Source organism: Chlamydotis macqueenii, chromosome 1 (assembly GCF_036417535.1).
Source record: "Chlamydotis macqueenii isolate bChlMac1 chromosome 1, bChlMac1.mat, whole genome shotgun sequence".
Classification (NCBI taxonomy): Eukaryota; Metazoa; Chordata; class Aves; order Otidiformes; family Otididae; genus Chlamydotis; species Chlamydotis macqueenii.
In genome coordinates this window covers 83,356,571-83,383,575 of record NC_141556.1, presented here as the reverse complement: position 1 = coordinate 83,383,575, position 27,005 = coordinate 83,356,571, and the positions used below count along the sequence as shown (strand labels likewise).

Genomic DNA, 27,005 nt, shown 5'->3' with positions numbered 1-27,005 from the left:
AAAGGCCTCAATGGGTAAAAAACCATTGCTTTTAGGGTATAGTCTCCAGCATCAGAAGATGAAAATCTGCTTTTAGATATGATGATGCCAGCTTTCTTTTGTACCTTGGAATAATCCCATACAGTCTTTTTGTGCAATGATTTCTCCCTGCAATAAGCTGTGAATAATAATAGTTACACAAATGCTACTGTGAGAAAAAAAAAAAAACAAACAAAAAACAACCCTTCCCATAAAAACCCCACCAAAAGACCCCAACAGATATTAAAGGCATGAAAGAATGAAAGCAGAGTCAAACTATGAACTCACATTAGACATCCTTTCAGAAAGTCCAAGAAACCAGCATCATGGGTTTTCAGCACTGTGCTTAGATCCTTGGAGTCTGGGCATCTCTTTTTTCCTTTGCTGTTAATTATGGATTTAGGAAAACCTTTGGAATCTTAAAAAAAAATAAAGACATGCTCAAAAAATTACATTAAAAATCCTCACCAAATCTTTAAAAGAGTTGCAAATACAGTACCCATGCCCATCCCGCTCGTTCTGGTTTTGCCCTGTTGGACTGATAGTCTGCCAGCATTGTGGCAAACAGTATTAGCTACATTCTAGAGACTGTATCCTACAATGTGTTTTTTTACTTGTTTTATGTAATTTCCAAAACTGAATTATACCCAGACTTATACCAACTTAATCCTAAAACCCACTGTACTCCTTTTAGCAACAATATTTTTAAGGAGTAAGAGTGGAATGGATTTCCCAATCCTTTCCCTATTACCTTGGCAATGAGAGGCCCACAGGACATGAAGAGCACAGTACCAGGTTCATTTGTAGGCCTCATGCTACCCTTTCACTTCTCCTCAATGCCTCTGCCTGAAAGAAGTTTTGTCAGCTAAGAAGAAGCTAAGGTTCTCTGACGCTACTCTCTACCCGTAATATTAACTAGTCATTAACTAACAGGGAGGGATCCTGCAAGGACAAACAATCAGAAGCAGTTACCAAAGAACGTTCCCTTTCTTGATGCGGCCTGGATAAAATCAGCTGGGGGTAGACCCAATACCTTCAACATAGAAAATGAATTAATGGAGTTACTCTTCATTTCACAAACATACATAACAACTGTCAGGAGAGATGAGGTATTTCACCCTCTTCCATATGAAAAGAAGCTGAATGTGGCAGTTTACTGTGAAATGTCTACAAACCATTTCCATTTCCTCTTGTGCCATTTATTGTGGAAGGAATTAGAGATTTCTTACATAGAAAATGTGATCTTATAAGGGATGACGCTGGGATCTTTAGTACCACAGAAGACTCTAAGAACAAGCATCTCTGTTAATGACACATGTAGGAGGCCACATGGAGAGATCTTGTCTTTGAAAAATCTTGTGCAAACTAACACAGCACTAGAAGGATCAGAATTTGGGACCGAGTTCAACATCAGGTAGCAGTCTAGTGACTGGTATAGAGTAACTAAATAAATTGCTTTCATGGGTCAGTTTTGTGCCTATTCTAACATTTGCCCTGGGTTGGTAATCTGAGGTAGGAGATGTCACAGTACATTCCTAAAACTCTGAAAAACAGTTACAAAGATGACAGAGTGAAACTCCTTGATAGGGGCAGACAGCATAAGGAGGGGTAACATCCACAAGTTGTGGCTTATGTTCAGGGTGACTATTAGGAAAAGCTTTCACCAGGAGAGTAGAGCAGCAGTTGAGCAGGTCATCCAGAGAGTTTCTACTCAAGCCTTTGAGGTTTTCAATATCTGCTAGACAAAAACACAGCTGACTCATCAATGTTAGGAAAAATCTCTCTCTCAGCAGAAGTTTGGACTAGAGAGACAATTCAACTAACATATATTTGATTTCTAGAAGATGAGCCTGTTATAATTGGATTGCTCTTCCTTCCCTTAAATATGCTTCTTCTGTTGTAACTTCTCTGTACAAGTTTTCTTCAGAAGTAAGACAGTGAGTGTACAAAGCAGTGTTTGGCACATGAAATGGAAATAAGTTTTGCACTAGAGTCCATCCTTTCAAAGAGTCCTTTGGCTGTAATAAACCTCTCTCTAAAAGGCCAGCCCATAGACAAATTTATTTCATCATCTCTGGACATTCCTCTTTGTTGCTGGCAGTGTAGTTTATGAAATTATTACATAATTCAAAAGACAATCCTAAAAGATACCTCCATGATGCAGGCAAGTTGGTCAACTTCATCTTCCCCCGGAAACAGTGGGTAGCCTGTGTAGAGCTCAGCCACGATACAGCCTAAGCTCCACATATCAACAGCCATAGCATAAGGATGACCAAGGATCACTTCAGGCGAGCGATAAAACCGACTCTGAACGTAGGTGTACACTATATCAAACCAGAACATTAGACAAGAATAGGATAGAAATTTGAATTCCAGATTTCACAGAAAAGTGAAGTACATGTTCAGGTATCATATATATACTCTATCCATTAGCTGCCATTACGGGACTGCTCACATAGCCTCTGAAAACCTTTTCTAATTCCATCCTAAAATCAATAGGTAATATGCTTTCCACTATTTTATTTGGAAATGGTTCTTCAACAAGTTTTACTGAAAGAAATTATTCTACTAATGCTGTGATTCAGCTTACTCCATGTTCATTTTCCTATTTGGAGGTCTCCCCCTTGCATCAGTCAACAGTTCTTCAGTATCACAGGCTTGCACTGTAGGAAATACTGGTTTCACTGACACCTAAGGAACGTCTCCTACTGCCTTCTGATTTCCCCATTAATGCATTATAGCCCCATAGCAGATGCCAAAAGATCTCATTCCAAGATTGAGACTCATCACAGTGAGTAGACTAATTCTTTTACCTCTTGTCATTCAGACAACTGAAGACAATTACAGCATGCAAGCTCTCTTATTTTCTTATTCCTACCTCTCTGATGCTCTTTGTTTATATTTTTGCACTTCTTTGCATCCCCACATATTCAACATCTTTCTGGGAGGAAAGTGCCCTGAAAAGTGTATGCTGCACAATATGTGATTTCACCAAATCTGTAGAGTAGAGAGTACCACGGTGGCAATCTGTGCCCTTGTGCATTTCAGCAACTGTTTTTTTAACATAATATATTTACATTCAGGATGGTGATATCATTGCTTTTACAATATGTCTATTAATGTTAAAATTTACTATTAGGTTAATTTTTATACATTAATTTCTCTTTTAAAATTTTGTTCTTGTTATCTCCTGCACATTCTGCTTACTTCTTTGATAGAAAAAAAAAAACGAAAAAAACCCAACACCTGAACTTAGACTTTCTAAACTGAAAGCATAGTTCCCATTGTCCTTGTTATATTCATCCAAAAAGTAACAATTATAATTTAAACATCCCACTGAGAAAGATTCTCTGGACCTGATAAACTCCTTGTTAAGTGAAGTATCGGGATTATCCTCACAGGCCTATTTCAGTTAACCAGTCTTGCAAATGCAATTCTGATTTCAGGAGTAGAGGAGCTGATCAGGTGTGGGACAAAGAAAAAGCAGAGTAACAGCTTACTTGTCTCATATCAGTATTTGTTCCACCATCAGTGGCTAAACAGTTCATCAGATTCTATCTAGGGGGCATAGGTCACTAATATAGTTCAATCAAATAAATAGTTTTTCCACATTATTTGAAATTAAGAAAGCTTATTAAGAGAATTACATCAACTTGACTTTTCTGCGAACCTCTTTGGTGTTCATAGCAGCTTGATCCAAAATCAATAACTTTAACTGAACCTTGGCCTTTGTGGTATAATAATATGTTCTCCTAAAAAGAAAAAAAAATCACAGGGAAAAAGGGTGTAAACACCACATAGGTTAGTGAACACTTTGGAAAATAAGCAATGCATAACACATTTGGTTTACACTTATCTGCATAATAAAGGCTTGAAAGTACAACTTTCTTGGGAACGCATTTGCTAACATGGGTAGGCATCCAATAATGTGCAATTAACCAAAGCAGAGGGGAGATTTGTAAAGCTACTCAGTTTGAAGGTTAGCTAGACAGAGACATTAGCCCTTCACGTACACTCCAAGCCACTACACTGTGCAGTGTGTGTGCTACAAAGGCACCAGCCAGTGAGAATGCTTACCATGTGAGCAGTGAGCTCCCCAGAATTCGTTGTTAATCTAGTAAAAGGCAAACTGCATCTGGTTGCATGCTGTGCTAAATTAACAAGAACCATCTTTTTTTGCAAACACAGAAAGCCCCTGTCCCATGGATAAGACGCACTTCACAATTCTTCCCTCAGTTGCTTTCAACCTTCTCCAGACCTTGTAAGCATACATCTCCACTTCACAACAGTGTGATGCAGAGATCCCAAGGTAGTGATGAATGGAAGTAGCAGGGCACTGGATTATTAACTGGGTGCAGATGGGTACAGCTCTGTTTGCCTGCAATTCCAGCTTGAGAAGTGACTCTTAAACAGCTAGCTCAGGAATATTTGCACTGATGGGTAAACATAGTCTATTAGCACTATTCTGCAGAGTTAAAAAAAAATAATCATTAGTTCTTCATTAAAGTTCCTCATTAAAAAGCTAGCAAAATCAAGGATTTCCTTTGATTTCCTTTCTGATCATACAGTCTTCACTTCTCAGCAGAGAGATGGCTACCTTTATCAATCAGTTTCAAAGTGATTATACGTCAGAGCTTTGAAGAACTGAGCAGTTCCCAGGTTGATGCCAAATGATGACAAAGTAGTTTCTCAGGTAATTAGTGGTCTCTTAAGGAAATACTGTGCATGACAGGAAGAGAGAAGTTGCTACTGATGAAAGTCAAGGCAAAGTCTGACTTCCACTAACCAAGTGCTCTCGGTTCTGTTATGGGAAGAAGCATCCTCTCTCTGCAGCTAGCTATCCCCTCATGCTCATGGCAGGACTCTCTCTCTAATGCTGAGTCTCTCACAATGCAAGAGAGCTGATTAACTGCAAAATCAGGTTCTGGGGCAGTGATTACCTAGCCATGAAGTCCAGAGAAACTCCATACTTTACCTTATGCTGAGAAATAGTATAAAAGGCAGATGGAATAACAGATGGGAGTTTCAGGCAACATAAATTAAATTCATGAAACTGTACAATTGTAGAATGAGAACAAAAATATCTTTTAGTTCACTCACTAAATGTTCACTAATATGTAACTATATTTAAATACAGACTACACTCATTGATCTTGCCAACCTCATTCCTTGTCAGTGGCTGCCTGGAAACAGATTTCCTCTTGGGCCAATTGTTCCTGATTAAGATGTTTTGATTATCTTGCCAGCCTTCACTTCTCACTGCAAATTGGTCTGGCAAAGATGTTGGCAAGACAGTGGGTAGAGCCAGTATGTGACTCTTCAGACTTCTTAGTCAAGATACATGAAGAAAAGTGAGAGCAGAATTTCAGCCTTAGCACTTTTACTTGAGAGCTGACATAGAGTTTATGGGTCAGGATTAGAGGAAGGGCAAGGACAGGGGACATTACGGTGGGAGTCTGCTACAGGCCGCCTGGCCAGGAGGACAGAGCGGACGAGGCCCTCTGCAGGCAGATAGGAGCTGCCTTGCAGTCGCAAGCCCTGGTCCTCACGGGGGACTTCAGCCACCCTGACATCTGTTGGAGAGACAACACGGCAGGGCACAGGCAGTCCAGGAGGTTCCTGGAATGCGTGGACGACAACTTCCTCCTGCAGGCGATAGAGGAGCCGACAAGGAGGGGTGCCATGCTCGACCTTGTGCTCACCAACAGGGAGGGACTGGTGCGGATTGTGAAACTCAAGGACAGCCTTGGCTGCAGTGACCACGACACAGTGGAGTTCAAGATCCATGGGCCAGCGAGGAAGCTACGCAGCAAGCTCTCTGCCCTGGACTTCAGGAGGGCAGACTTTGGCCTCTTCATGGACCTGATGGGCAAAGTGCCATGGGGGGCAGCCCTGGAGGGAAGAGGGGCCCAGGAAAGTTGATCCATATTCAAGGAGCACCTCCTCCAAGCTCAGCAGCGATGCATCCCGATGAAGAACAAGTCAGGAAAAAAGGTGAGGAGGCCCATGTGGATGAGCAAGGAGCTCCTGGACCAACTGAAAATAAAGAAGGAAGCCTATAGAGGGTGGAAGCGGGGACAGGTAGCCTGGGAGGATTACAGAGAGGCTGTGCGAGTGGCCAGGGATCAGGTGAGGCAGGCTAAAGCCCTGACAGAACTGAATCTGTCCAGGGATGTCAAAAACAAGAAAGGCTTCTATAGGTATGTTGGGGACAAAAGGAGGTCCAAGGAGAATGTAGGCCCCCTGCGGAAGGAAATGGGTGACCTGGTTACCCAGGACATGGAGAAGGCTGAGGTGCTCAAAGACTTTTTTTCCTCAGTCTTCACCGATAAGAGCTCTTGTCTTGCCACCCAAGCTGTGGAAGGAACAAGCAGGGACTGGGAGAATGAAGAACCACCGGCTATACTGGAAGAGCAGGTTTGGGAACATCTGAGGAACCTGAAGGTGCACAAGTCCATGGGACCTGATGAGATCCATCCACGGGTCCTGAGGGAACTGGCGGATGAAGTTGCCAAGCTGCTAGCCATTGTATTTGAGGAGTCGTGGCGGTCTGGTGAGGGCCCCGATGACTGGAAGAGGGATAACATAACCCCAGTTTTTAAAAAGGGAAACAAAGACGACCCAGGCAACTACAGGCCGGTCAGCCTCACCTCTGTGCCTGGCAAGGTCATGGAGCAGATTCTCCTGGAAACCATGCTAAGGCACATGGAGAGCAAGGAGGTGGTTGGTGACAGCCAACATGGCTTCACCAAGGGCAGATTGTGCCTGACCAATTTGGTGGCCTTCTATGACAGGGTGACAGCATCGATGGACAACGGACGAGCAACAGACATAATCTACCTGGACTTGTGCAAAGCTTTTGACACTGTCCCACACGAAGTCCTTCTCTCTAAACTGGAGAGACATGGGTTTGATGGACGGACCACTCGGTGGATAAGGAATGGGCTGGATGGCTGCACTCAGAGAGTGGTGGTCAACGGCTTGATGTCCAGGTGGAGACTGGTGACAAGTGGCATTCCTCAGGAGTCCATGTTGGGCCTGGCCCTGTTCAATATCTTTGTCGGCGACATGGACAGTGGGATAGAGTGCACCCTCAGCAAGTTTGCCGATGACACTGAGCTGTGTGGTGCCATCGACACTCTGGAGGGGAGGGATGCCATCCAGAAGGACCTTGACAGGCTGGAGAGGTGGGCCCGTGCCAACCTCATGAAGTTCAACCAGGCCAAGTGCAAGGTCCTGCACCTGGGTCATGGCAATCCCAGGCACAAATACAGGCTGGGCGGGGAATGGATTGAGAGCAGCCCTGAGGAGCAGGACTTGGGAGTGCTGGTGGACGAGAAGCTCAACATGAGCCAGCAATGCGCCCTTGCGGCCCAGAAGGCCAGCCGCATCCTGGGCTGCATCAAGAGAAGCGTGGCCAGCAGGTCAAGGGAGGTGATTCTCCCCCTCTACTCTGCCCTGGTGAGACCCCACCTGGAGTACTGTGTCCAGGTCTGGAGCCCCCAACATAAGAAGGACATGGACCAGTTGAAGAGGGTCCAGAGGAGGGCCACAAAGATGATAAAAGGGCTGGAGCACCTTTCCTATGAGGACAGACTGAGAGAGTTGGGGCTGTTCAGCCTGGAGAAGAGGAGACTCCAGGGAGACCTTATAGTGGTATTGGTACCTCAAGGGTGCCTACAGGAAGGATGGGGAGAGACTGTTCAGTAGGGCCTGTTGTGACAGGACTAGGGGCAACAGTTTCAAAATAGAGGGAGGTAGATTTAGATTAGATATAAGGAAAAATTTTTTTACACTGAGGGTTGTAGAACACTGGAACAGGTTGCCCAGAGAGGTGGTGGATGCACCATCCCTGGAAACATTCAAGGCCAGGTTGGCCGGGGCTCTGAGCAACCTGATTTTTTCAGGGATGTCCCTGCTCCTTGCAAGGGGGTTGGACTAGATGACCCTAACTAGATGACCAACCCTAACCGTTCTATGATTCTATGATTTATTTATTTATGGGTTTTTTTACAGTTTTGAAAAAGAAATCAAGAAAAACACTCATCTGAAACAAAAATTAGAATACTTTAGACATCTCAGAAAACTGCAAAAAATTAAGACTCTGGCTTAAGGAGAATGAATACTTAGCAGATATAGCAGTAGCAATTGGATCACAGATGCTCCTCCATAAACAGGTAAGCACCCTAAATACTCTACTATAGAATTACTTTGTCATGTACTGAGCTACTTAATGTTATATAGTTCTTCATAAGAAATTAAATAGACTTAACATGGTAACCTGAAACAGGCTGCCTTGTGAATATCTCCTTGGATTATAATGTCCCTCATATTGAAATATGTAATTTCACAAGCACTTTTTTTTCTTTCTGTAAGTAAAAAGTCATTATCTGAATTTGATTCATATTTGTGTATGTTTTGCCAAGCAGATAATAACGTATAATACCGCAGTCGATGAACAGAATCAATGGAAAGAATCACTCGACTCTAGGACTAATGCAGTCTGACATGAACTATAGCTTCTGTACAAATACCCTACTGAGTTTTAAGGATTCTTCTGAGAGTTCCTCTTGATCAATAAAAAATAGGATGGAGTTAATATATTCCGTACAGAGTAACAGGTTATGAAATGATTGTACTTACAGGCTTCAGATCACAGTGAATGATTCTTTCCTGGTAGAGCACTTGTAAACATCTCAGCACACACTGAGTGAAGTGTCGAATTAAAGACAAACTGAAACCCTGGAAATTGTTCTTTTTGATCAACTCATACAAATTTATTCTGTGGGGGCACAAGAAGACAGAAAGCAGAAAAGAGTTAGGGAATTTATTTTTAAAGGCATGATTAGTTTACAGTGTATTAAGAGAGTATTTAGCCTGTTTTCCTACATGAGGAAGACTGAAGCAGAAGAAAATAACTTAGCTATTTTCCTCCTTGAGAATGCTGTTCTGCGTGTAATACGCACAAACATCTTCCTGAGCCCCCAGGTTTAAAGAAGATACAATATCAGTGGACTTGCTTGCTTGCTGAACTCAGTGCTATTTTATGCAGCTGTGCAGGTTTTTACCAAGAACAACTATTCAGGAACTGAAAGAAATAAATTTTCTTCTGTTTGCTTTAATTCTCATTTGTCTGTGCTTTGGCACCTGTTATAGTTTAGCCCTGCTCGGGACCAAGCTCTCTCACTCCCCCCACCCTCCAAGGGAATAGGGAGAGAAGATATAAGAAAAAAGGCTCGAGATTTGAGATAAAGACAGGGAAAAAAATCCTTAAAGTTACTGTGACAGGCAAAACAGACTCGAGCTGGAGAAAACTATCTGTTTATTATTTAAACCAAAGCAGAATAATGAGAAAGAGAACAAGATAACTTCCTCCCACCCCTTCCTCTTCCCGGGCTTAACATTCTTTCTACCACCTTCCTTGCCGCCCCCGCCCCCTTCCCCGCCCCGCCCCCGAGAGGCACAGAGGAGAAGAGGGAATGGGGGGTATGGTCAGTTCATTAGGTGTCGCTTTACACCGCTCCTTTCTCCTCGGGGGAAAAACTCCTCACGTTCCTCCCCTGCTCCAGCGTGGGGTCCCTCCCACGGGCTACAGCCCTTCATGAACTGCTCCAGCGTGGGTCATTTTTCCATGGGGTGCAGTCCCTCCAGAATGGCTGCCCCAGCACGGGCTCCCCACAGGCTGCAGGGGAATCTCTGCCAGGAGCTGCATTACTCCTCTCCCTCCTTCTGAACTGACCTTGGCATCTGCAGCCGTTCCTCTCACAAGAAATTCTTCACAACAGGCAGGCAGACGCCTCTCAGGATCTCTTCACATCCCATCTCCTCTCCACTTCTTGCAACCGGGCCGGGCTGAGTTGGGTCCAATCGGCCGCTCAGCGGGAGGCCAGAGGGTGAGGCCTGCGAGGCCCACAAGGCTCGTGCCTCCCCCTCTCTACCTCCACTTCAGCTTCTTCACATCTTTTCTTTTTTTTTTTTTTTTTCTTCTCCTATTTTTCCCCTTCTTAAATACGTTACCACAGAGGCATTATCAGGGAACATTCTGTTAGCAGTTGGCTTGGCCCTGGCCAGCCACGGATCTGCCCTAGGCCCGGCTGAGTCCACTGGACAAAGGGGAAAAAACTTCTAACAGCTTCTTACAGAAGCTGCCACCGTAACCCCCCCCCCCCCCCCCCAATAAAACCAACACAGCACTTTGTGTAAATCCTTTTTATCTAAGAAGTCTTTAATCAGCAGTAAATTATTCTAGATAAATACCCTCATAAATACAGGTCGCATTAGGTTTCCATATCCCTCCTGTCACTATCGTATCTTAGATCCTTCCAGCAGTGCTTTAAATGATGTTTCTAACTTCTGTGAAGTGTGGTTGGCAACGTGTGAACCCTGCCCTGAGACCCCGAGGGTACCATCAGCCCTGATGTGCCTGCCTGGCCCACCCTGGGGTTCTCCCCACCTGCCCAAGGCTCAGGACTCCATCTCAGCCTCCCGGGGACATCAGCCCCTGCCCCAGCAATGCAGCACCAGGGCCAGTCTCCAGCTTCCCACATCCCTGCTATGGGACCCACCAAGCCAGGCTCACCTGCAGGCCCACGTTCTGGATCAGCTGTGACCAATCCCTGTACACAGGGCTGGGGCTGCCCTGGTGTCCCCTGGCTGCCCTGCTTCTGGCTGCCAGGCCCTGTCCTGACCGGCTCAAGGAGAAGGACTTGGATGTGCTAGTGGATGAGAAGCTCAACATGAGCCGGCAAAGCGTGCTTGCAGCCCAGAAAGCCAGCTGCATCCCGGGCTGCATCAAAAGAAGCGTGGCGAGCAGGTCAAGGGAGATGATTCTGCCCCTCTAGTCTGCTCTCATGAGACTCTATCTGGAGTATTCCATCCAGCTCTGGTGCTCGCAACATAAGAAGCACATGGACCAGCTGGAGCAAGTCCAGAGGAGGGCTACAAAGATGACAAGAGGGCTGGAGCACCTCTCCTATGAGGAGAGGCTGAGAGAGTTGGGGCTGTTCAGCCTGGAAAAGGCTCCAGGGAGACCTGGCCTTCCAGTACCTAAAAGAGGCCTATAAGGAAGATGGGGAGAAACTCTTTAGCAGGGCCTGTTGTGATAGGACGAGGGGTAATGGTTTTAAAATAGAATGATGCAGATTCAGACTTGATATAAAGAAAAAATTTTTTACAATGAGGGTGGTGGAACACTGGAACAGGTTGCCCGGAGAGGTGGTGGAAGCCCCATCCCTGGAAACATTCAAAGTCAGGTTAGACGAGGCTCTGAGCAACCTGTTGTAGTGGAAAATGTCCCTGCTCCTTGAAGGGGAGGTTGGACTAGATGACCTCTGAAGGTCCCTTCCAACCCAAACTATTCTATGATTCTATTCCTGGTCCCAGAGCCCCGGGCAGCCCTCAGCCTCGGCTGCACCCTGACAAGTACTGAGTACTTCATTTGTGATCATTCTTCAGAGGACAAAATGGCCACAGGGATGGTGGCTGTTGAAGGGATGCACAAGTGTGTCCTCAGCAAGATGATCTCAAGATGTATCCTCAGCAGGAGCACACACATCTGTGAGGACATAAACAACTGTAGCTTTCTGTCTTCCCTGCTTGTGTGTCGATTGGAGTCATCCCATGAATCTTTTCCTACAAGTTTCCATAGTAGCTTTCTGAAAAAACTAGTCTGTGTCTTCCCTGGAGAGGAGGAGTTGACTCTTATCCCTGTGTGTCTGAGTGACAGACTCACATGCAGCAACACGATGAATTTAGGTCTGTTTGAGTTCAAGCCTTCCATACAATGATGAATCTTCAGCAAGGGATAGAACACATGCAGTAATGGGGGCTTTGCTTTAAAATATAGTAACTGTGGGTAACCTCCATTATTCCAGTTTGATGCCCTGATTATAAGGAGGCTGGTGAATAAAACAGTCTAACTTCCCTGAAATTTCTCCAAAATTCCTTTTAAGATGTGTCCTGCAGCACACATTCATAGAAAGCAAGAAGCAGCTATATTTTTAATAATTCAATATTATTCCTGAAGTTTAGCAGTCCTGAATTCATCGTCTTAGTCTTTTCCCCACAGACCTTTCAGAGAAGACGGCTTCAATACACAGCGCAGAAAATAAGTCATGGGTCATGTCATTGTCTGTGTGAAGTCTGAATGGGGTCTTTTTCAGTTCACCTTTGATGATCAGAGTCAGTTATGCAGTCTGTATTTAGGCAGTATCCCTTTCTTGTAACATTATGAGAAGGACATTCTCCCAAAGAAGGCATAAAAATTTAAGCTTGTAAGGCACAAGATCTACAATGCTCCTTAAGATTCATGTAAAGGAAAATATACTTTACCCCAGCAGCTCAAAGGAAATACAGAAGTGATTCCGAAAATAGAAGTATTCCTTCATGTGGATGATATTGTGAGTATCATCCTTGTCCTTCTTCAGAAGAGCATCAAGGATCTTCACTTCTACCAAAGCCTGGCTATGAAATCTGAAATATTACAATATGTTACCATTGACTCAATCTAAGTTTATTGTAATACAAATTCTACAAACACCACCATCTTACTGTAAACTCAGCATGTGGGACAATTATTAAAACTTCACCATTCACCCCTGTTAACTACTGTAACTTTGATTCATTATGGCTCTTTCCTAGTCTAAGTATACTGGCCTTATATAGCATTTAAGAGTAGTTATTTTTACTTGTCTGAAAAAAAATATTTAAAGGAAAAACAGTCTCAAATAAGCATACAGAGTAAAATCCTAGTGTTTTTAAAGTCCATAGGAAAGCTTCTGTTTACTCAAACAGGGCCATATTTCACACCTATCACAGTAAGACAGTTTTGAAGAGCATCTTTGCAGTTACTGTTCACTGAGAGGGAAAACTGAACAGCTAAAACTCTGTTGCTGGAGTCAACAGCCTCATTCTCATCAGTGTCATTGACTCTGGTTCAAGCTAAATTCAAGTGAAAATCTGTAACCAGTCACATAACAAGAAGAGGTTACTTAAGACCATAGTGTAGAATTTTTTCACATTAAAATGAGTAACTGGAGCCTCCCAGCATATTCCTGTGGTTTTGGAGTCTTGGGTGGGAACGTAGGCTTCTCAGCTCTCAGTCCTGCCGGGCTGGCTACCTGGGCTGTATATTACCCATGTCACAGATACAGAGATCTGCTTGTAAGTGTGGAAGAGTCCCTGACATCATCATTCTTCACACTGCTCTCACTGTGTTTAATGAAAGCCTGATGTACAGGGGGTTTGATTTTGCTTTGTTCATATTATCCCAGATTGTCACTGCCTATATAACAAAGAGCTGATTGTACTGATTTAAAGTCAACAGATGTCTCACCTTTTCTTATTCCTTATTATTTTCAATGCCACTAATTCATTGGTTTTGTGATCCAAGCATTTAGCCACCTGCCCAAATGACCCTTTCCCAATCACCTCCAACACTTCATATCGATATGCAATATGGTCATGTAAAACCTCCAAAAGAAAACAAATAGTTAAGATTCAGATAGTACAACAAAGATCAGATTTTAAAGTAATTCATGTGTGTGTGAGTTTACTGTCTATGAAAGATGCTGGACTAGTAGGAAGTGAAGTCTACATTAAACAAGGATGACAGGAAATAATAAGTGCAGGCTTCATTAATCCACTTGCCTTGCATCAATCCTGAATGAGATGCAAAGTGGGTCTCTCTTTAGGATTCTCTCTTGAGCTTTAAAGTGATTGGTACTGATGTTTTCACTAAGTGAATATTTGTCTCCTAGAAACAACATTCATCTCACATAGATCACTTAAGAGTTGCTAGACCGTCACTACAAGCTTATTGAGCTGAAAATTAATACCATAATTTTTCCACTTACCTTCAAGTAGGAACCATGCTCATCATCATAACAATTATTATTCTGGGTTTCAGGCAAACCTTCAATCTTTTTAGCTTCCAGCCCAAGAAACCATAGCTCTGTATAATTGAAAATTTCTTTTTGCTCATAGACTGTTAACTGGTTTCTAAAATTTTTCAAGGCTTCTAAATCAGAACAAAAAAAGAATATAAAACCAAGAATCAATAAAATGCCAGAAACCTGATGGCACATCGCTTTTACAATGGAACATTTTACAGTAGAGCATGCCACTTTGAGCAGGAGGCTGAGTAGCTGACTATTAGAGGTCCCTTCCAACCAACATTTCTATGATTCTACAATATTGACATTTTGCACAAATTTATATTTCTTTTTCTGACTTACAGTATTATGTTCAACAAAGCATTCATCATCTGTCAGCAAGACTTTTAAGAGAGCTTAGATAAAAATTACTTGATTCTGAGCAAAGTTATGTACCTAGATGTTTTTGAAAATCCCATCTATTGTCTGTCTGCTTCAGCAAGACTCATAGCTTACATAAAAAGCTTGTATGTTTTTATTGATTTGATTGCCATATTTATAAAATGGCAGTAAGCTTTAGTTAAACAAAGCTTTCAAGTACTTGTTTTTCTTATAGGAAATGTCAAGTTCAGATGCCTGAGGTTAGGAATTAAATGAGGCCCAAATCTGCTGCCCTCCCAGTTCTGATTCTTCCTGCATAGAAATATTTCAGCTACTGTAACGCCTCCACTTACATAATTTAAATCTAAGTAAATAGTGAGACAGTAGCGTTAGAAATCAATGTGTTCTCTAGGTATGCGAGTGTTCTGTTAAACAGTGGCAGATCTTCATCAACTAATGCAGGGATGCTAAATCATTTCAAAGCAAAAGGCTACTACTTTTTTTTTTCCTAGACTCCTTCTAAAAAGAGATTAACTCTGTCAGAAACTACCTAGGTCTTAGAATTCCCAAAATGCAATTTAGCCCACACAGATAAAATGTGACACACCTACAAGCCAGGAAAGTGTTTTGTCACTGTAACAGAATATTGCTGTCATCTACATGACCTTTCATAAGTCTTAGACAAATACACATTCTTTTGTATAATGCGTACTTCTCTCCTTTATATATTTGTGTTAGTCTATTCATTCTCCTACTGTGTACATCCTCAAGTAGGATTTTTAGAAATCACCAAGCCCATCCATATTCCTTTCCTTCAAATTCTTTGTTAAATATTCCAGCAATCATTTAGCATGGGGCCTCTGGTCACTGCGTATCCTGACTACATACACTCCTTATCTGTGTAGGCAGCCTCTCACTCTGGTCTTTTTTGCATGCTCTGTTATATGCTACCTGAAGCTGTCATAGGCAGTTTGACACTGATGCTGGTGCTTTCCAGTTCTGATGGTTTTGTCTGGGCTCTGATATCGCTTTGAGGAAGACTGTTTGTAAGGTTAAGTTCAGAAAAATTGCCTCGAGTTCTGTTTTCCTGCCAAGCAAAAAAAAAAAAAAAAAAAAAAAGAGTTAATTTGTTTTCAAATATTTTCAGGAACATTCAGCTGATCTGCAATCATATAAATATGTACAAAAATATTAAAAAATGCTACATCCCCAAAGATAAAGATGCAAGATTTTGAATACTGGATTTCTTGAGTGATCTCTATGTTTTGTGCTGAGACAGAACAAACATGCTTCGGGACTACAACACACTGTTTACTCAGAGAGCAAGTTCTGTGAATAGCGCTATAGGCTATTGGACCCTGAAAAGATAAATCTCTAAATAAGAAAAGGAAGTTCATCTTCCAGGTTCATTAAATACACAGGCACTCACTTTCTATAAATGCTACAAACTATCAGGAGACTTCATTGCTTGTCAAAGTAAATCGCCTTAAAGCACAAGAATAGCCCATTCTAACACGCAGAAAGTTGAGCAAACACTGCTGTCGTAGTTCAGCCCCCATCGGGACCAGACTACGCAGTCTCTCTTTCACTCCCCCCACCCTCCGAGAGAACAGGGGGAGATAATATAAGAAAAACGGCTCAAGGTTTGAGATAAGAACAGGGAGAAAATCCTTAAAGTTACCGTTACGGGCAAAACAGACTCGACTTGGGGAAAACTATTCATTTATTACTACAAACAGCAGGAGAATGAGACAGAGAAAAAGATAACCACCCTCCACCCCTCCCTCTTCCCAAGCTTAACATTATCTCTACTACCTTCCCACCCCGAGCGGCACAGAGGGGAAGAGGGAATGGGGGTTGCAGTCAGTTCATCATATGCTGTTTCATGCTGCTGCTTCATGGTCGGGGGAAGAACTCTTCACATTCCTCCCCTGCTCCAGCGTGGGGTCCCACTCATACGCCATTTCCTTCGTGAAACTGTTCTGGCGTGGGTCATCTCTTTCATGGAGTGCAATCTCTCCAGAATGGCTGTCCCAGCGGGCCTTCCATGGGCCACAGCCTCCTTCAGGCATCCACCTGCCCCGGTGTGGGGTCCTTCACAGGCTCCAGGTGGATCTCTGCTCCTCCATGGGCCTCCATGGGCTGCAGGGGGACAACCTGCTCCACCATAGTCATCATCACAGGCTGCAGAGGAATCTTGACCAGGAGTCGCATTACTCCTCCCCCTCCTTCTTCACTGACCTTGGCATCTGCAGCCGTTCCTCTCACAAGAAAAGTTCTTCACAACAGTCTGGCAGATGTCTCTCAGAATCTCTTCACATCATCCATCTCATCTCCTCTCTACTTCTTGCAGCCGGGTCGGGCCGAGTCGGGCCCAAACGGCCGCCTGGCGAGAGGCCAGAGGGTGAGGCCTGCAAGGCCCGTGAGGCCTGTGCCTCCCCCTCTGCGCCTCTGCCCCCGTTCAGCTGCTTCACATCTTCTCTTTTTTTTTTTTTCTGTTTTCCCCTTCTTAAATACATTATTGCAGAGGCGTTATCACAGAACATTCTGCTACCAATCAGCTTGGCCTTGGCCAGCAGCAGATCCACCCTAGGCCCGGCTGAGTCCACTGAACAAAGGGGAGCAACTTCTAGCAGTTTCCTACAGAAGCTACCACCTTAGGCCCCCCCTCACTAAACAAAACCACAACAACTGCTGAAGGCCAGTGTGGATGAAAAGGGAACTTCTGACCAGGCACAAACACAGTAAGGAGCACAAAAAAGGTGGAAGTAGGGATGCGTTATCTGGGATGCATTCTAAGAGACACCACCTTAATATTCAGGCATGTTTAGGAAAGCCAAAGCTCAGCTGTAATTGCAGCTAGAAAAGGATGCGAAAGTCAGTAAGAACAGTTTCTGTAATTATATCACCAGCAAAAACCGAAAGGTAAGGGAAATGTGAACCCACTGCCATGTGGAATTTGGGATCTAGTGACCAAGGATTTGGAAAAGACCAAGGCAGTCAATGCTTTTCGTTGGTAAGCCCTCAGGCCTCCCATGTTCCTGAGTCTAGAAGTAGTGTTTGTGTAAAGAAGCATTACCTGCAGTACAGGAAGATAGTTAGGGACGACTTCAGTAGTTGGACATACCTAAATCTGCAGAACTAGATAGAATGCACCTGCGAGTGTGGAAGGAGCTGGCCAATGTCATTGCGAGGCAGCTCACCATCATCTTTATAAATCGATTGCAATCAGGAGCAGTTTCTGGCCATTTGGAAAAGGCAAACCCTGCCTTCAAAAAGGGTAAGAAGGCGGCTTCAGGGAACTACAAGCTGGTCAGCCTTACCTCAGTCCCTGGGAGAACTACGGAACAATTCCTCTTGGAAGACATTTCCAACCAAATGAAAGGCAAGAAGTTGATTTGGAACAGTCAGTATGGATTTGTCAACGTAAGTTGTGAGCAAATGGTGTCTGAATAGCTTGATTGCCTTCTCTAATGAAGTGATTGGCTTGGCCAATGAGAGAAAAGCAGTGGATGTTGTATACTTTGACTTCAGCTAGGCCTGTGACACTATCTCCCACAGAATGCTTGAAGCTCAAAGAGTGAGATATGAACTGGAATGATCATAATGTGAGTGGAAAATTGGCTGGATGGTCAGGTTCCAAGGACTCTGATCACTGGCAAGTGGTTGCTGGCAGCAGCCCTCAGGGATCAATACTAAGGTCAGTACAGTTTACTGTCTTTATTAGTGACCTGGACAATGCATGAGTTCATCCTTTCAAATCTACAGACCATAGCGGGGCTGCTATCCAAAGGGACCTCAGTATGCTGGAAAAATGGGCTATAGGTATCTTCTAAAGCTGAACAAAGACAAATGCTAAGTCCTCCACCTGGAACAATATACCCATGCAACGGGACAGGCTGAGGGAGAACTGAAAGGATCAAGCTTTACAACAACAACCTGAACACGAGGTAGCAGCACCCCCTTGTAGCAAAGAAGGCCAAACACATCGCAATTTGTATTAGTAGGAGGATAGCCAGCAGGGTGGAAGGAGTGATCTCCCCTTCTATTCAGCATTTGTGACCACAGTGGGACTACTGTGTTTAGTCTGGGGATTCCCACTACAAGACAGACATTGACCAACTGGAGTGAATTCAAGGGAGAGGTCAGGGAATGCTCAGGAGCCTGGAGCACATGATGTACAAGCAGAGGCTGCGGGAAATACATTTGTTCAGCCTGCAGAAGAGGAAGCTTCAGCAGTGATCTTACTGCTGTCTAGTTGCTTGTAAGGACGTTATAGAGAAAGCAAAGCCAGACTCTTCTCAGAGGTGCATGGTCTTAGGACAAAATGGGTATGTGGCTAACAGATACAAGTTGCAGCACAAGGAATACTGATTAGATATTAGGAGAAACATTTTCACCATCAGAGTGGTTCGCTATGGCAACAGATTGCCCTGAGAATCTATGGTCTCTCCAACCTTTGAGATACCCAGAACTCAGCTGGACAAGGCCCTGAACAACCTGCTCCAAGTTTGCTCTGCTTGTAGTGGGAGATCGGGCTAGATGTCTTCCAGAGGTCCCTTCCAACCTAAATTATTCCTTCATTTATTTATAATTTCCCATCCTTTGAGAAAGTCCTGATGACTCACAGAAGTGGGACAGGATGGAGACACAAAAGATCAATCTCTCAGTGTCAAAAGATCTCACTCTCAGTGTCAGAAAGGTAGAAAAGCCATATTCAATAACCAGCAGATGGTTGCCAAGACAAGAAGACAAGAAGAACCCAGGCCCAGAACCCCCATGTGATATGGACTAACCAGTGAGCCATCCTAGTCCACCGTGTCCTTGCAAGAAGTCCTGGCTGGTACCACTAGGATACGTGCATCTTGGTGCTTGTGAGTTTTGGGTTAAGAATGTGTTACCTCAAGTGAAAATGGGTTTGTTTTACAATGAAATAATCTTCCTGTACTTACATCTAACCCTCCTACTTTTTTTTTTTGCAATATTAACAAAAGCAGGGCAGCCCGGTATGAGGGGCATGACTTGAACAGCTCAAGTACACGTCTGTGCTGACACAGGTCAGTCCTACTGCTGTCCTGCTGAGCCCCAGCTTGAGAACTCCACTCTGTCCCCATTCCAATTCACATTCCTTCAATTCAACAATGCTGTGTTATTTCTAAGAAGGGGTAAACAAGAAGGTCTCCAAAACAGACAGTGCATAATCATGCTTTCTAGATTAAAATGATTATTGTTCCCTGGTATTTCTAAGCCAAGCAAAAGGCTTTCTTACTGGTGTTTACCCAGCTTCTTATAGAAGTCTATGCATTTCATATGAAGAATAAAAAAACTCCTCTGTAAAATAAAAGAGGGGAGTGTGGTTTATTTTCAGATGCAAAGCTTAATCGTGGCTTTTGTAGGAGTTGAGTGCAGGTTTGACTTACGAAGGCCACAGAATTAAGCTTTAAAGCAAATTTAAATTATTTTGGAGTCTAACCCATTCCACCTCATCATTCATACTATTTTGCATCTTGTAGCTTTGCCAAATGATACACACACCCTTAACCAAATCAAATAATTTGTAGTAATAGCAAGCTGTCAATTTAAAAGTCAAAGTATCTGAGAAGACTCTGGACTTCCCAAACAAAATGCATTATGTGGGGACTTCCAGCACAAGAGATCTGAAAAGACTTCCTATCAGACTTCCTGTGGAATCTTTCATGTCTCTCAGTAAAGGGAGTCCATTGAAGCAGAGGAAAGGTGAAACAAGGAGTGATCAGAGTAGTGGTGACGGTTAGTGCACTTCCCTGATTTGTTAGGGAGAGAAGGAGCAAAGGAAGAAGAGTTCAGACAGGGGAGGGAGATAGGATTTATGAAAAAAAATGAGAAAGAAGGAATGCCAGAAGTGAAGATGACTTCAAAAACTTCCTGTGGTGTTAGTTGTCCATTGAAATATCTGAAGATAAACAAAACCATGCTGGCAAGCAATTTATCTATTTGACTGTTTATAGTTCTTCCTTTTTTTTTTCTCTTTGACTATGGTTGAAAACAGAAACTGATGCAAATGCTGACACTGAATTATTTTTCTCTTCCCACACACAAACACACTTGTGACACTTTGCCACAGACACTCTCTTAGCAGTACTAGAGAAAAGCTGATTAACCAGTCAAACAGAAGATGTTTAAGGTATTTGTAACTCACTCACCTGAAGAGAGGGGAGGACATTCTGCAAGCTCTTATTTGTTATCTGAGGCAGGCTGCTTTCAATGGGGGTAGTATTTGCAGTATCTGCAACTAAACCCTGCTTTGCTTGACCTTCCAGATGTGGGAGGGAAAGGATACCGTGACTGATTTTCTAAATAGAAAGCATAAGTAAATATTACAAAATGACCTAGCAAGCAATTCTGTGCAACACCCTCAAAAACTGGAGGGATTTAAAAACCTTGGAAAATGCATGTGGTTCACTTCTGGCACTTAATGGCAAAAGGGAAAAGAGCAGGTACTCTCTGGCAGCTCCTAGTTACACTAATGGGCAGGAGGAGGTTGCCAGGCACATTTTAGGGCATGAAAGTTTTCCCACAAGAGCATCTCTATCCAGCATCAGAGCAGTGACTGCTTCAGCTGGAAAAAGTAGTTGGGCTCAGAAGCTGAACAGCCATTCCAGGCAGCAGGACTCCTTTGAGTGGGCAAAATACAGCATATGTATGGTAATAGGCAGGCATGAGTTGTAAATGACAGGCAACATCATTAGCTATTCCCAGCAGTAGAAGAAAAATTGGCAGTGGACTGCTGCCAAACACCGGGGTGGAGACAGTGGGAGGGTCTTCCCTGCACTGGTTTCTCAGTATTTCCTTCCCCCTCATTTGCCATGGAGTTTGCTTCGACTAGGCCCCTTTCTTGCAACCCTTGTTAGTAAGGAAAAGAGAAACTGTGCAAACTTTGCTGAAAGATAAATGCCTATACTCATTTGAAAGCTCCAAGATTATTAGTCCTTCCTTTAGACTTCTCCCATTTGTTATTTGCAAAACATTTATATACCACTCATTCTTTAAAGCCAGTCATTAAAGGATGTGGTTTTATGAATGTTGAGACCTCTATATCTGAAGTGAGAGAACTCACACTCTCATCAGCAAAGAAGATTTTCAAGGTAGATTATTTCTTTGGCAAATAATTAAAAAAATATTTGAAATAACTATATGCTATCAGATGCAGAACAAGGTCCAAAGAGTTAAAGCTACAACCCGTATAAACTTGTAAAATTTCTATAATCAGGGAAGAATAGAAACATTTTTGTCAACCTTTTGACAACAAAGAAGTTTGTTATTTTTTTCCACATGCAAGGAAACAAAGCTCTCAATCCAACCAGCTTGAATGAATGTTTTCTTTTCCAATACTCCAGAAAAGTCTTAAAAACCTTAGAACTGAGATTCCAGTAGACTTTTCATGAAAGCTTCAAAAAACAAAATTGTCTGGGCAGAAGAAATATCTCAAATGCTACAGCTAGCAAAGCCAACCTACTCACAGGCACTTCAGGCACTTGGGACAGCCATACAGCTACAGGAGAAATGGAAGAGGCCAGGGAATAAAGGACTTCCCTCTGCTCGGATTCATTGATTATAAAGGGTCTCTTAGAAAACAAATATTCAAATATTTTTAAAGTCAGATGGAGAGTCACGTACCTGATGGAAGACTCTGTTGAATCCCAGATGATCTCTCTCTTGAACAGTCAGTTGAGACTGAGAAAATGCATCCACATGGGAAGACTGCAAACATGAAATGAGGCTTTAATAAAAATGATTCTGGAAAAAAATCCTGAAATCTTTGCAAGGTTTCTGCATTTCTTTCCTTTGTGGCAATGCCTGTGCCAACACAGTGTATGTGAGAGGAAAAAAAAAAGCTGCTGAAAATGCGCTATGCTCTAGCAATTCCTCTCCCATTCGAACAGCTGTTTTGTGGGCAGGTGCAGAGGCAGCTTGCTTTGCCTATTATGCCTCTCAGCATGCTTGGTATGCCCATGTGATCAGTGGAGGCGAAGGGGGAGCCTTTTCCATCCCTAAATACGTGCTCGAAAGCAGAGAGTGAGTTTGCTTGGAAGTACAGCTTTAAAGTACTTCACAAAGTAGATTGTGAGCCCATCCATTGTTAATAGCAACATGAAGCTGATTCAACTTGTGCTACAGATTTTGTAAAAATGCAAATCAATGTTTAAATTTACTGAGATATAGAAAACAATCCATTAGTTCCAATGGACAAATAATATTAGCAACAAATAAAAAAAAAAAACCCACCAGGAAAGTGCTAAGCAGCTCATAATTTTTAAGATTCTACTAGTGCTTTCAGTAGCTTTTTAATAAATATGAATATGATAAGTAGCATTGTACATTTCTGTCAGAAACAGACTGTAGTGAATTGCAGAAATCATTACAATAATTTAGATACTGAAAACAGCAGCTTGAAGCTCTGCTCTACAGACCGGAGTGAACTCCGTTGGGTTTGGTCAAATGTGCTGCCTGGTCCCTGGGCTCTGAGACCAATGTCGTTCCACTCACAGTAAAAAAAATCATCTTTATCCAAGTAGACACATCAGTTCCACTACAGAAGTTTTGAAGTGGTAGAATAGCAATATTTTCTCTAGAAGAAGAGGAGCTTGGAAGCATCAGCAAGGAACTTTAATTTAGAGTTTCAAAATAACAAATTTGCAGCCAAAATTATCCTATGGATCTGAGCTGCAGATTAAAAATACTTGAATAAAGCAGCACGGTATTCTTTATCTGTTTTGCAGCCAGGGCTTCCATGGCCTGTACCTGTCACACAGTCTTAAATGGGTAAAGCACCTGATGATGATAAAGTCATTGTTCTTCAAAATGACATTTAGCCTATCCAGTGGCAGTACCAGTGCCAGGGGATCACTTTTTAAAGGCCTTGGTCATGGACTTCAGTTGGTCCACATGAAAATATGTTTGCATCCTGGAGGAGTATCCTTAATGTGTTTTGTTCCGGCTAGTCCCATAAAACATCTGCCATGATGCAGCCTAGCCACGCTGAAAGGGCCTCTCTCTGAGCCTGGAAGAAGAAGGGACAACTCAGATGAAACTGCTGCATCTGTGCCAATACACTGCATATGTACAGGAGCTGTAGTGGGTGAGGGGTGCTTGTGTACGAACTGATCCATGCACTTACAGTGACCCCAATATGTCCAGGGCACATCAGCATTGCTACAAAGGTGCAGATCAAGCTGAAGATACATGTACAATGGCTCTGACACATCCTGCTCTGTAAGTATGGAATAGGTGCCCAGAGAGGCTGTGGGATCTCCATCCTTGAAGATGAAATTAGATTAGTGTCTTCTAAGCGGCTTGCAAGCTAAGTATGAAGAGAAAACTATGTACAAATGTACCTGGTCACATGAAGAAAAAGCTGTCCTCTGACATGCAGGTTCGGTTGTCCCACTGTCAACCATGAAGACACCCCTAAAGCTGGGCAGACCAGCTAGAAACTGCCCTTTGGACAACTGTGGTATTAGTGTCCATGGCAGGTATTTTATCTTTTTTTTTTTTTCATTTGAAAAGTCAAGGGAGAAAAAAAAACACAAATAAGTAAGTCCTGCAAGCTTAAATTATAAACTTCAGATTCAGAACAAACTGAGAACAGCTCTGGATTTAGCCTTACCGTGCTAATTGAGTACAGTTTGAGAGGAAAGCTCATGGATATCTGTGGAGTGAAGGAGATTAGGAAAGGGAAAGCTACTAAGACTTGTCTTTGCAGGACTAAGTTAGTGATTCCCGTCTTCAGAACTAGACATCAGCTGGCCAGGGGTAAGGTATTATGTGCTGTAAATCCAAAACGTCCCCAGAGCCACCACAACAAATTCCCCTAGAAGAGAACCGTTGGATTATGGTATCCTGCATATGAATGTGCTAGAGCATGATATACTTTGCCCAGTGCACACAATATCCTTGTGGTCACTATCCTGCAGCAAGGATCTATGGAAAATCCAGTGCCAAAGTATTTTTACAGATAAACACTTCACATGCAAATTACGTATCCTGTCTTTCAAGGGAGAATCACATTTGTTCTGAAGATGAGTCCGAGATCCGCATTCATAACTCTACTAGATGTACCAACCCAGGTCTTATTAAGACTATTAATTTTAGTGCATGTTGTACTTTTACCTACATCTTATCTATACTTTACTCCCAGCTAGCTTTCTTTTTCAGTTTCTGGAGCTGAGGAAAACATTATACTCCATTTAGAGACGGTTCTTTACTACTTTGGGCTTTTCTAACTACAAGTCAATATAAAGCCACAATTTTAGAGAGAAACAGCTATCACTGAAAAATAAAGAAACACTGGCTTCTCAGACCTGTCCAGACTGCAGAGTCTTCGCTTGAAAATGGCATTTTATTTCTTAGCAATACTTTAAAAAGTTTATGCAGTGATGTTTATATAAACTTCAAAATATATTTACTAATAGAGCATGATTGATGCACAAAATATCTTTAAAATTCAGCAAGAGCTAAGGAAGCAGGTGAGTGAGCACCAAAATGTGCTGCCAGAATTTGGAATCTATTTAATTTCCACTTGCTGGAAAAAGATTAAGATTTTGTGATGGACATTTCTGCTTTTACACTGCAAAAGCAAAATCAGTGCATCAGTCCATGACTGTGCCTTTTTTTCATCATGAAAATTTGTGATTCACTTTGTCCCTCTTTCTCAAAATCTACTTTATAGTTTATAGTTCTTCAGCACTCTTTGGGCAATTTATTTAAAACACCTTAAAATCAATAACTAATCAACTCTCATAGCATTCCCCCAAATAGGTAAATAGCATAATCTTTTATCCGTGGAAAAACTGATCTGTGCCTACAAGAGTCCTGCTGGTGTTTGAATGAGGAGCAGGTGGATTGGTCACTTAGGCTGCACAGTGACTTATTTGACAGTTTTGATCTAGATGATCCACCAGCTGCTGCTCTAGCAAAATCCTGCACATCTAGTATGGGATCTACAGCTGAGCTGTTGTGACTGGTTTAATTCTGTCAGGTGCACTCTAAGAAAAACAGCAGCAACTGTTATTATTCCACTCCATTTCACTCCTGGCTGTCTAACTCCTACAGCACTCAGCCTGCCCTATAGCTCAAATATTGCACTTCAATCCCAAACTATCATCTCTTGCTATTCCAGCCCTTCAAATCATGTATTACTGGTCGTTACCTTGCTAGTTCCAACCATCACTCAAGAAACAGAACGGTGTCCTCATTCACTGCCTAGTCTGCAGTCATAGGAGGTTTAGGTACTGAGTATACAGCATTGTGCAAAATTAAAAATTGTGACACATTTTCATAATTCCCAAAATGTCATCTTATTTTTTTTGTATGCAGTTGACTATAGAAATCAGAAATGTATTAGAGTTTTAGAACTTACAAAATATACAACTACATAAAATATAGACTCCATTGTCTCCTCATTTAAATGGGCACTTCATTCTCTTTGTCCTCTATCAAAAGTGAATAAAGCCTGTAGAATACAGAGAATGCAATGTAGGTATTAAATCATGCAAAATATCAAAAAGCCATAGCAAATGCTGTCTTACTCACTCAAAATACAGTAGGAACATAGACATTTTCCCCACCTTGTCAACTATTTCTGTCAGCATAACTGCAAGAGCCGTTAACTGCAGGATAGAGGCTGTTTATTCCTTTCGGTGAATGCATTTCAGGAAGCCCACCTTCATCTAGTCAGAGCATAGCAGGATCAATTCCATATACAGTACTCTGATCAGAAAAAAATGGATAACCCTTCTGCTTGGCTTCAGATTTAAATTTTTATCCCAGAAATATGCCAGTGACTATTAGCTGCTCCAGTATTCTTTTGGTGGCCATCTGTTCCCTTTCTCAGCCTCCTTCTAGCCAAATATAATTTTCCATATTTATCATGGCAAGTCAGTAATAAGAAAGACAAATATAACAGGATTGGCTGTTCTCCTTGCCATCTCAGTCTGTTCTTTCTCACTGAGCTCATGTGCTTGTGAAACCAAAAAACACTTGAACTTGTATTTTTTCAAAATTTGTAACAGTGACTTTGCTATACAGTGAGTAAAGTCTATTCACCAAGACTACTAGCCTAGAAAATGAAAATATATTAATACCTCAAGGGCTGATTTCTCATTAGACATTACGTTTCATTTACTGAGGACCAAACTGTGGCACCTGGGTCTATGGTTCATGTTGGCATCAGTGCAGAGGTGTTCTGCCCTCTGAGATAATGAGGCTGTCATTTTGGTATGGATAGTGAGACAGAGCTTAGCTGCCATTCTGTCTTTCCTTTTCCTCTTTTGAGTGTTGTGCATGTGTGATGGAGCACTGATGGAGGCATCTCTCTTCCCCCACTGTCTTAGGGGAATATCTAAAACTGAAAACACAATGTGCTCTCCTCCTTCATATAGCCAAGGAATGGCATCTTCCCTGCTTGTCTTAAATCTGTTGACAACCCAGAATAGTTCTACTTTCACTCAGAAACCAGGGTTTTCAAAGAAGAAATACATGCACACCCACAGAAGCTATTCTAGAAGGCTGCCACTTTTACTGATGCTCCTGGAATGAATATCATTTTTCACAGTGTGGTCAAAGGACAAACAGCTATTCTTTTGCATTCATGGTGGTCCATGTAATGGCCTTGCCTAATACAATTGCTGAAGTGCACCATCCTAAAAGGCACATCGCTTACATTCCCACCAGTCCCACTTTTCCATTATTCCAGTC

General features: G+C 42.5%; 2 protein-coding genes across 2 annotated transcripts in view; both read right to left on the bottom strand.

Moving 5' to 3' along the window:
• DYRK4 (dual specificity tyrosine phosphorylation regulated kinase 4) overlaps positions 1-25,963 on the bottom strand; it is a 37,173-nt gene extending 11,210 nt beyond the window's left edge. The window contains exons 1-12 of the mRNA XM_086758441.1: positions 25,877-25,963; positions 21,927-22,010; positions 20,453-20,602; positions 15,222-15,357; positions 13,872-14,035; positions 13,352-13,488; positions 12,349-12,489; positions 8,662-8,800; positions 3,689-3,770; positions 2,170-2,342; positions 991-1,051; positions 307-436 (exon numbers count right to left, since the gene is read on the bottom strand). Coding sequence (XP_086614567.1) covers positions 307-436; positions 991-1,051; positions 2,170-2,342; positions 3,689-3,770; positions 8,662-8,800; positions 12,349-12,489; positions 13,352-13,488; positions 13,872-14,035; positions 15,222-15,357; positions 20,453-20,602; positions 21,927-22,010; positions 25,877-25,900 — 1,421 coding nt within the window. The 5' untranslated portion in view covers positions 25,901-25,963. The remainder of the gene's footprint in view (positions 1-306; positions 437-990; positions 1,052-2,169; positions 2,343-3,688; positions 3,771-8,661; positions 8,801-12,348; positions 12,490-13,351; positions 13,489-13,871; positions 14,036-15,221; positions 15,358-20,452; positions 20,603-21,926; positions 22,011-25,876) is intronic.
• Positions 1-27,005, bottom strand: part of TIGAR (TP53 induced glycolysis regulatory phosphatase) — a 168,354-nt gene that overhangs the window by 1,175 nt on the left and 140,174 nt on the right. The window lies entirely within an intron of this gene.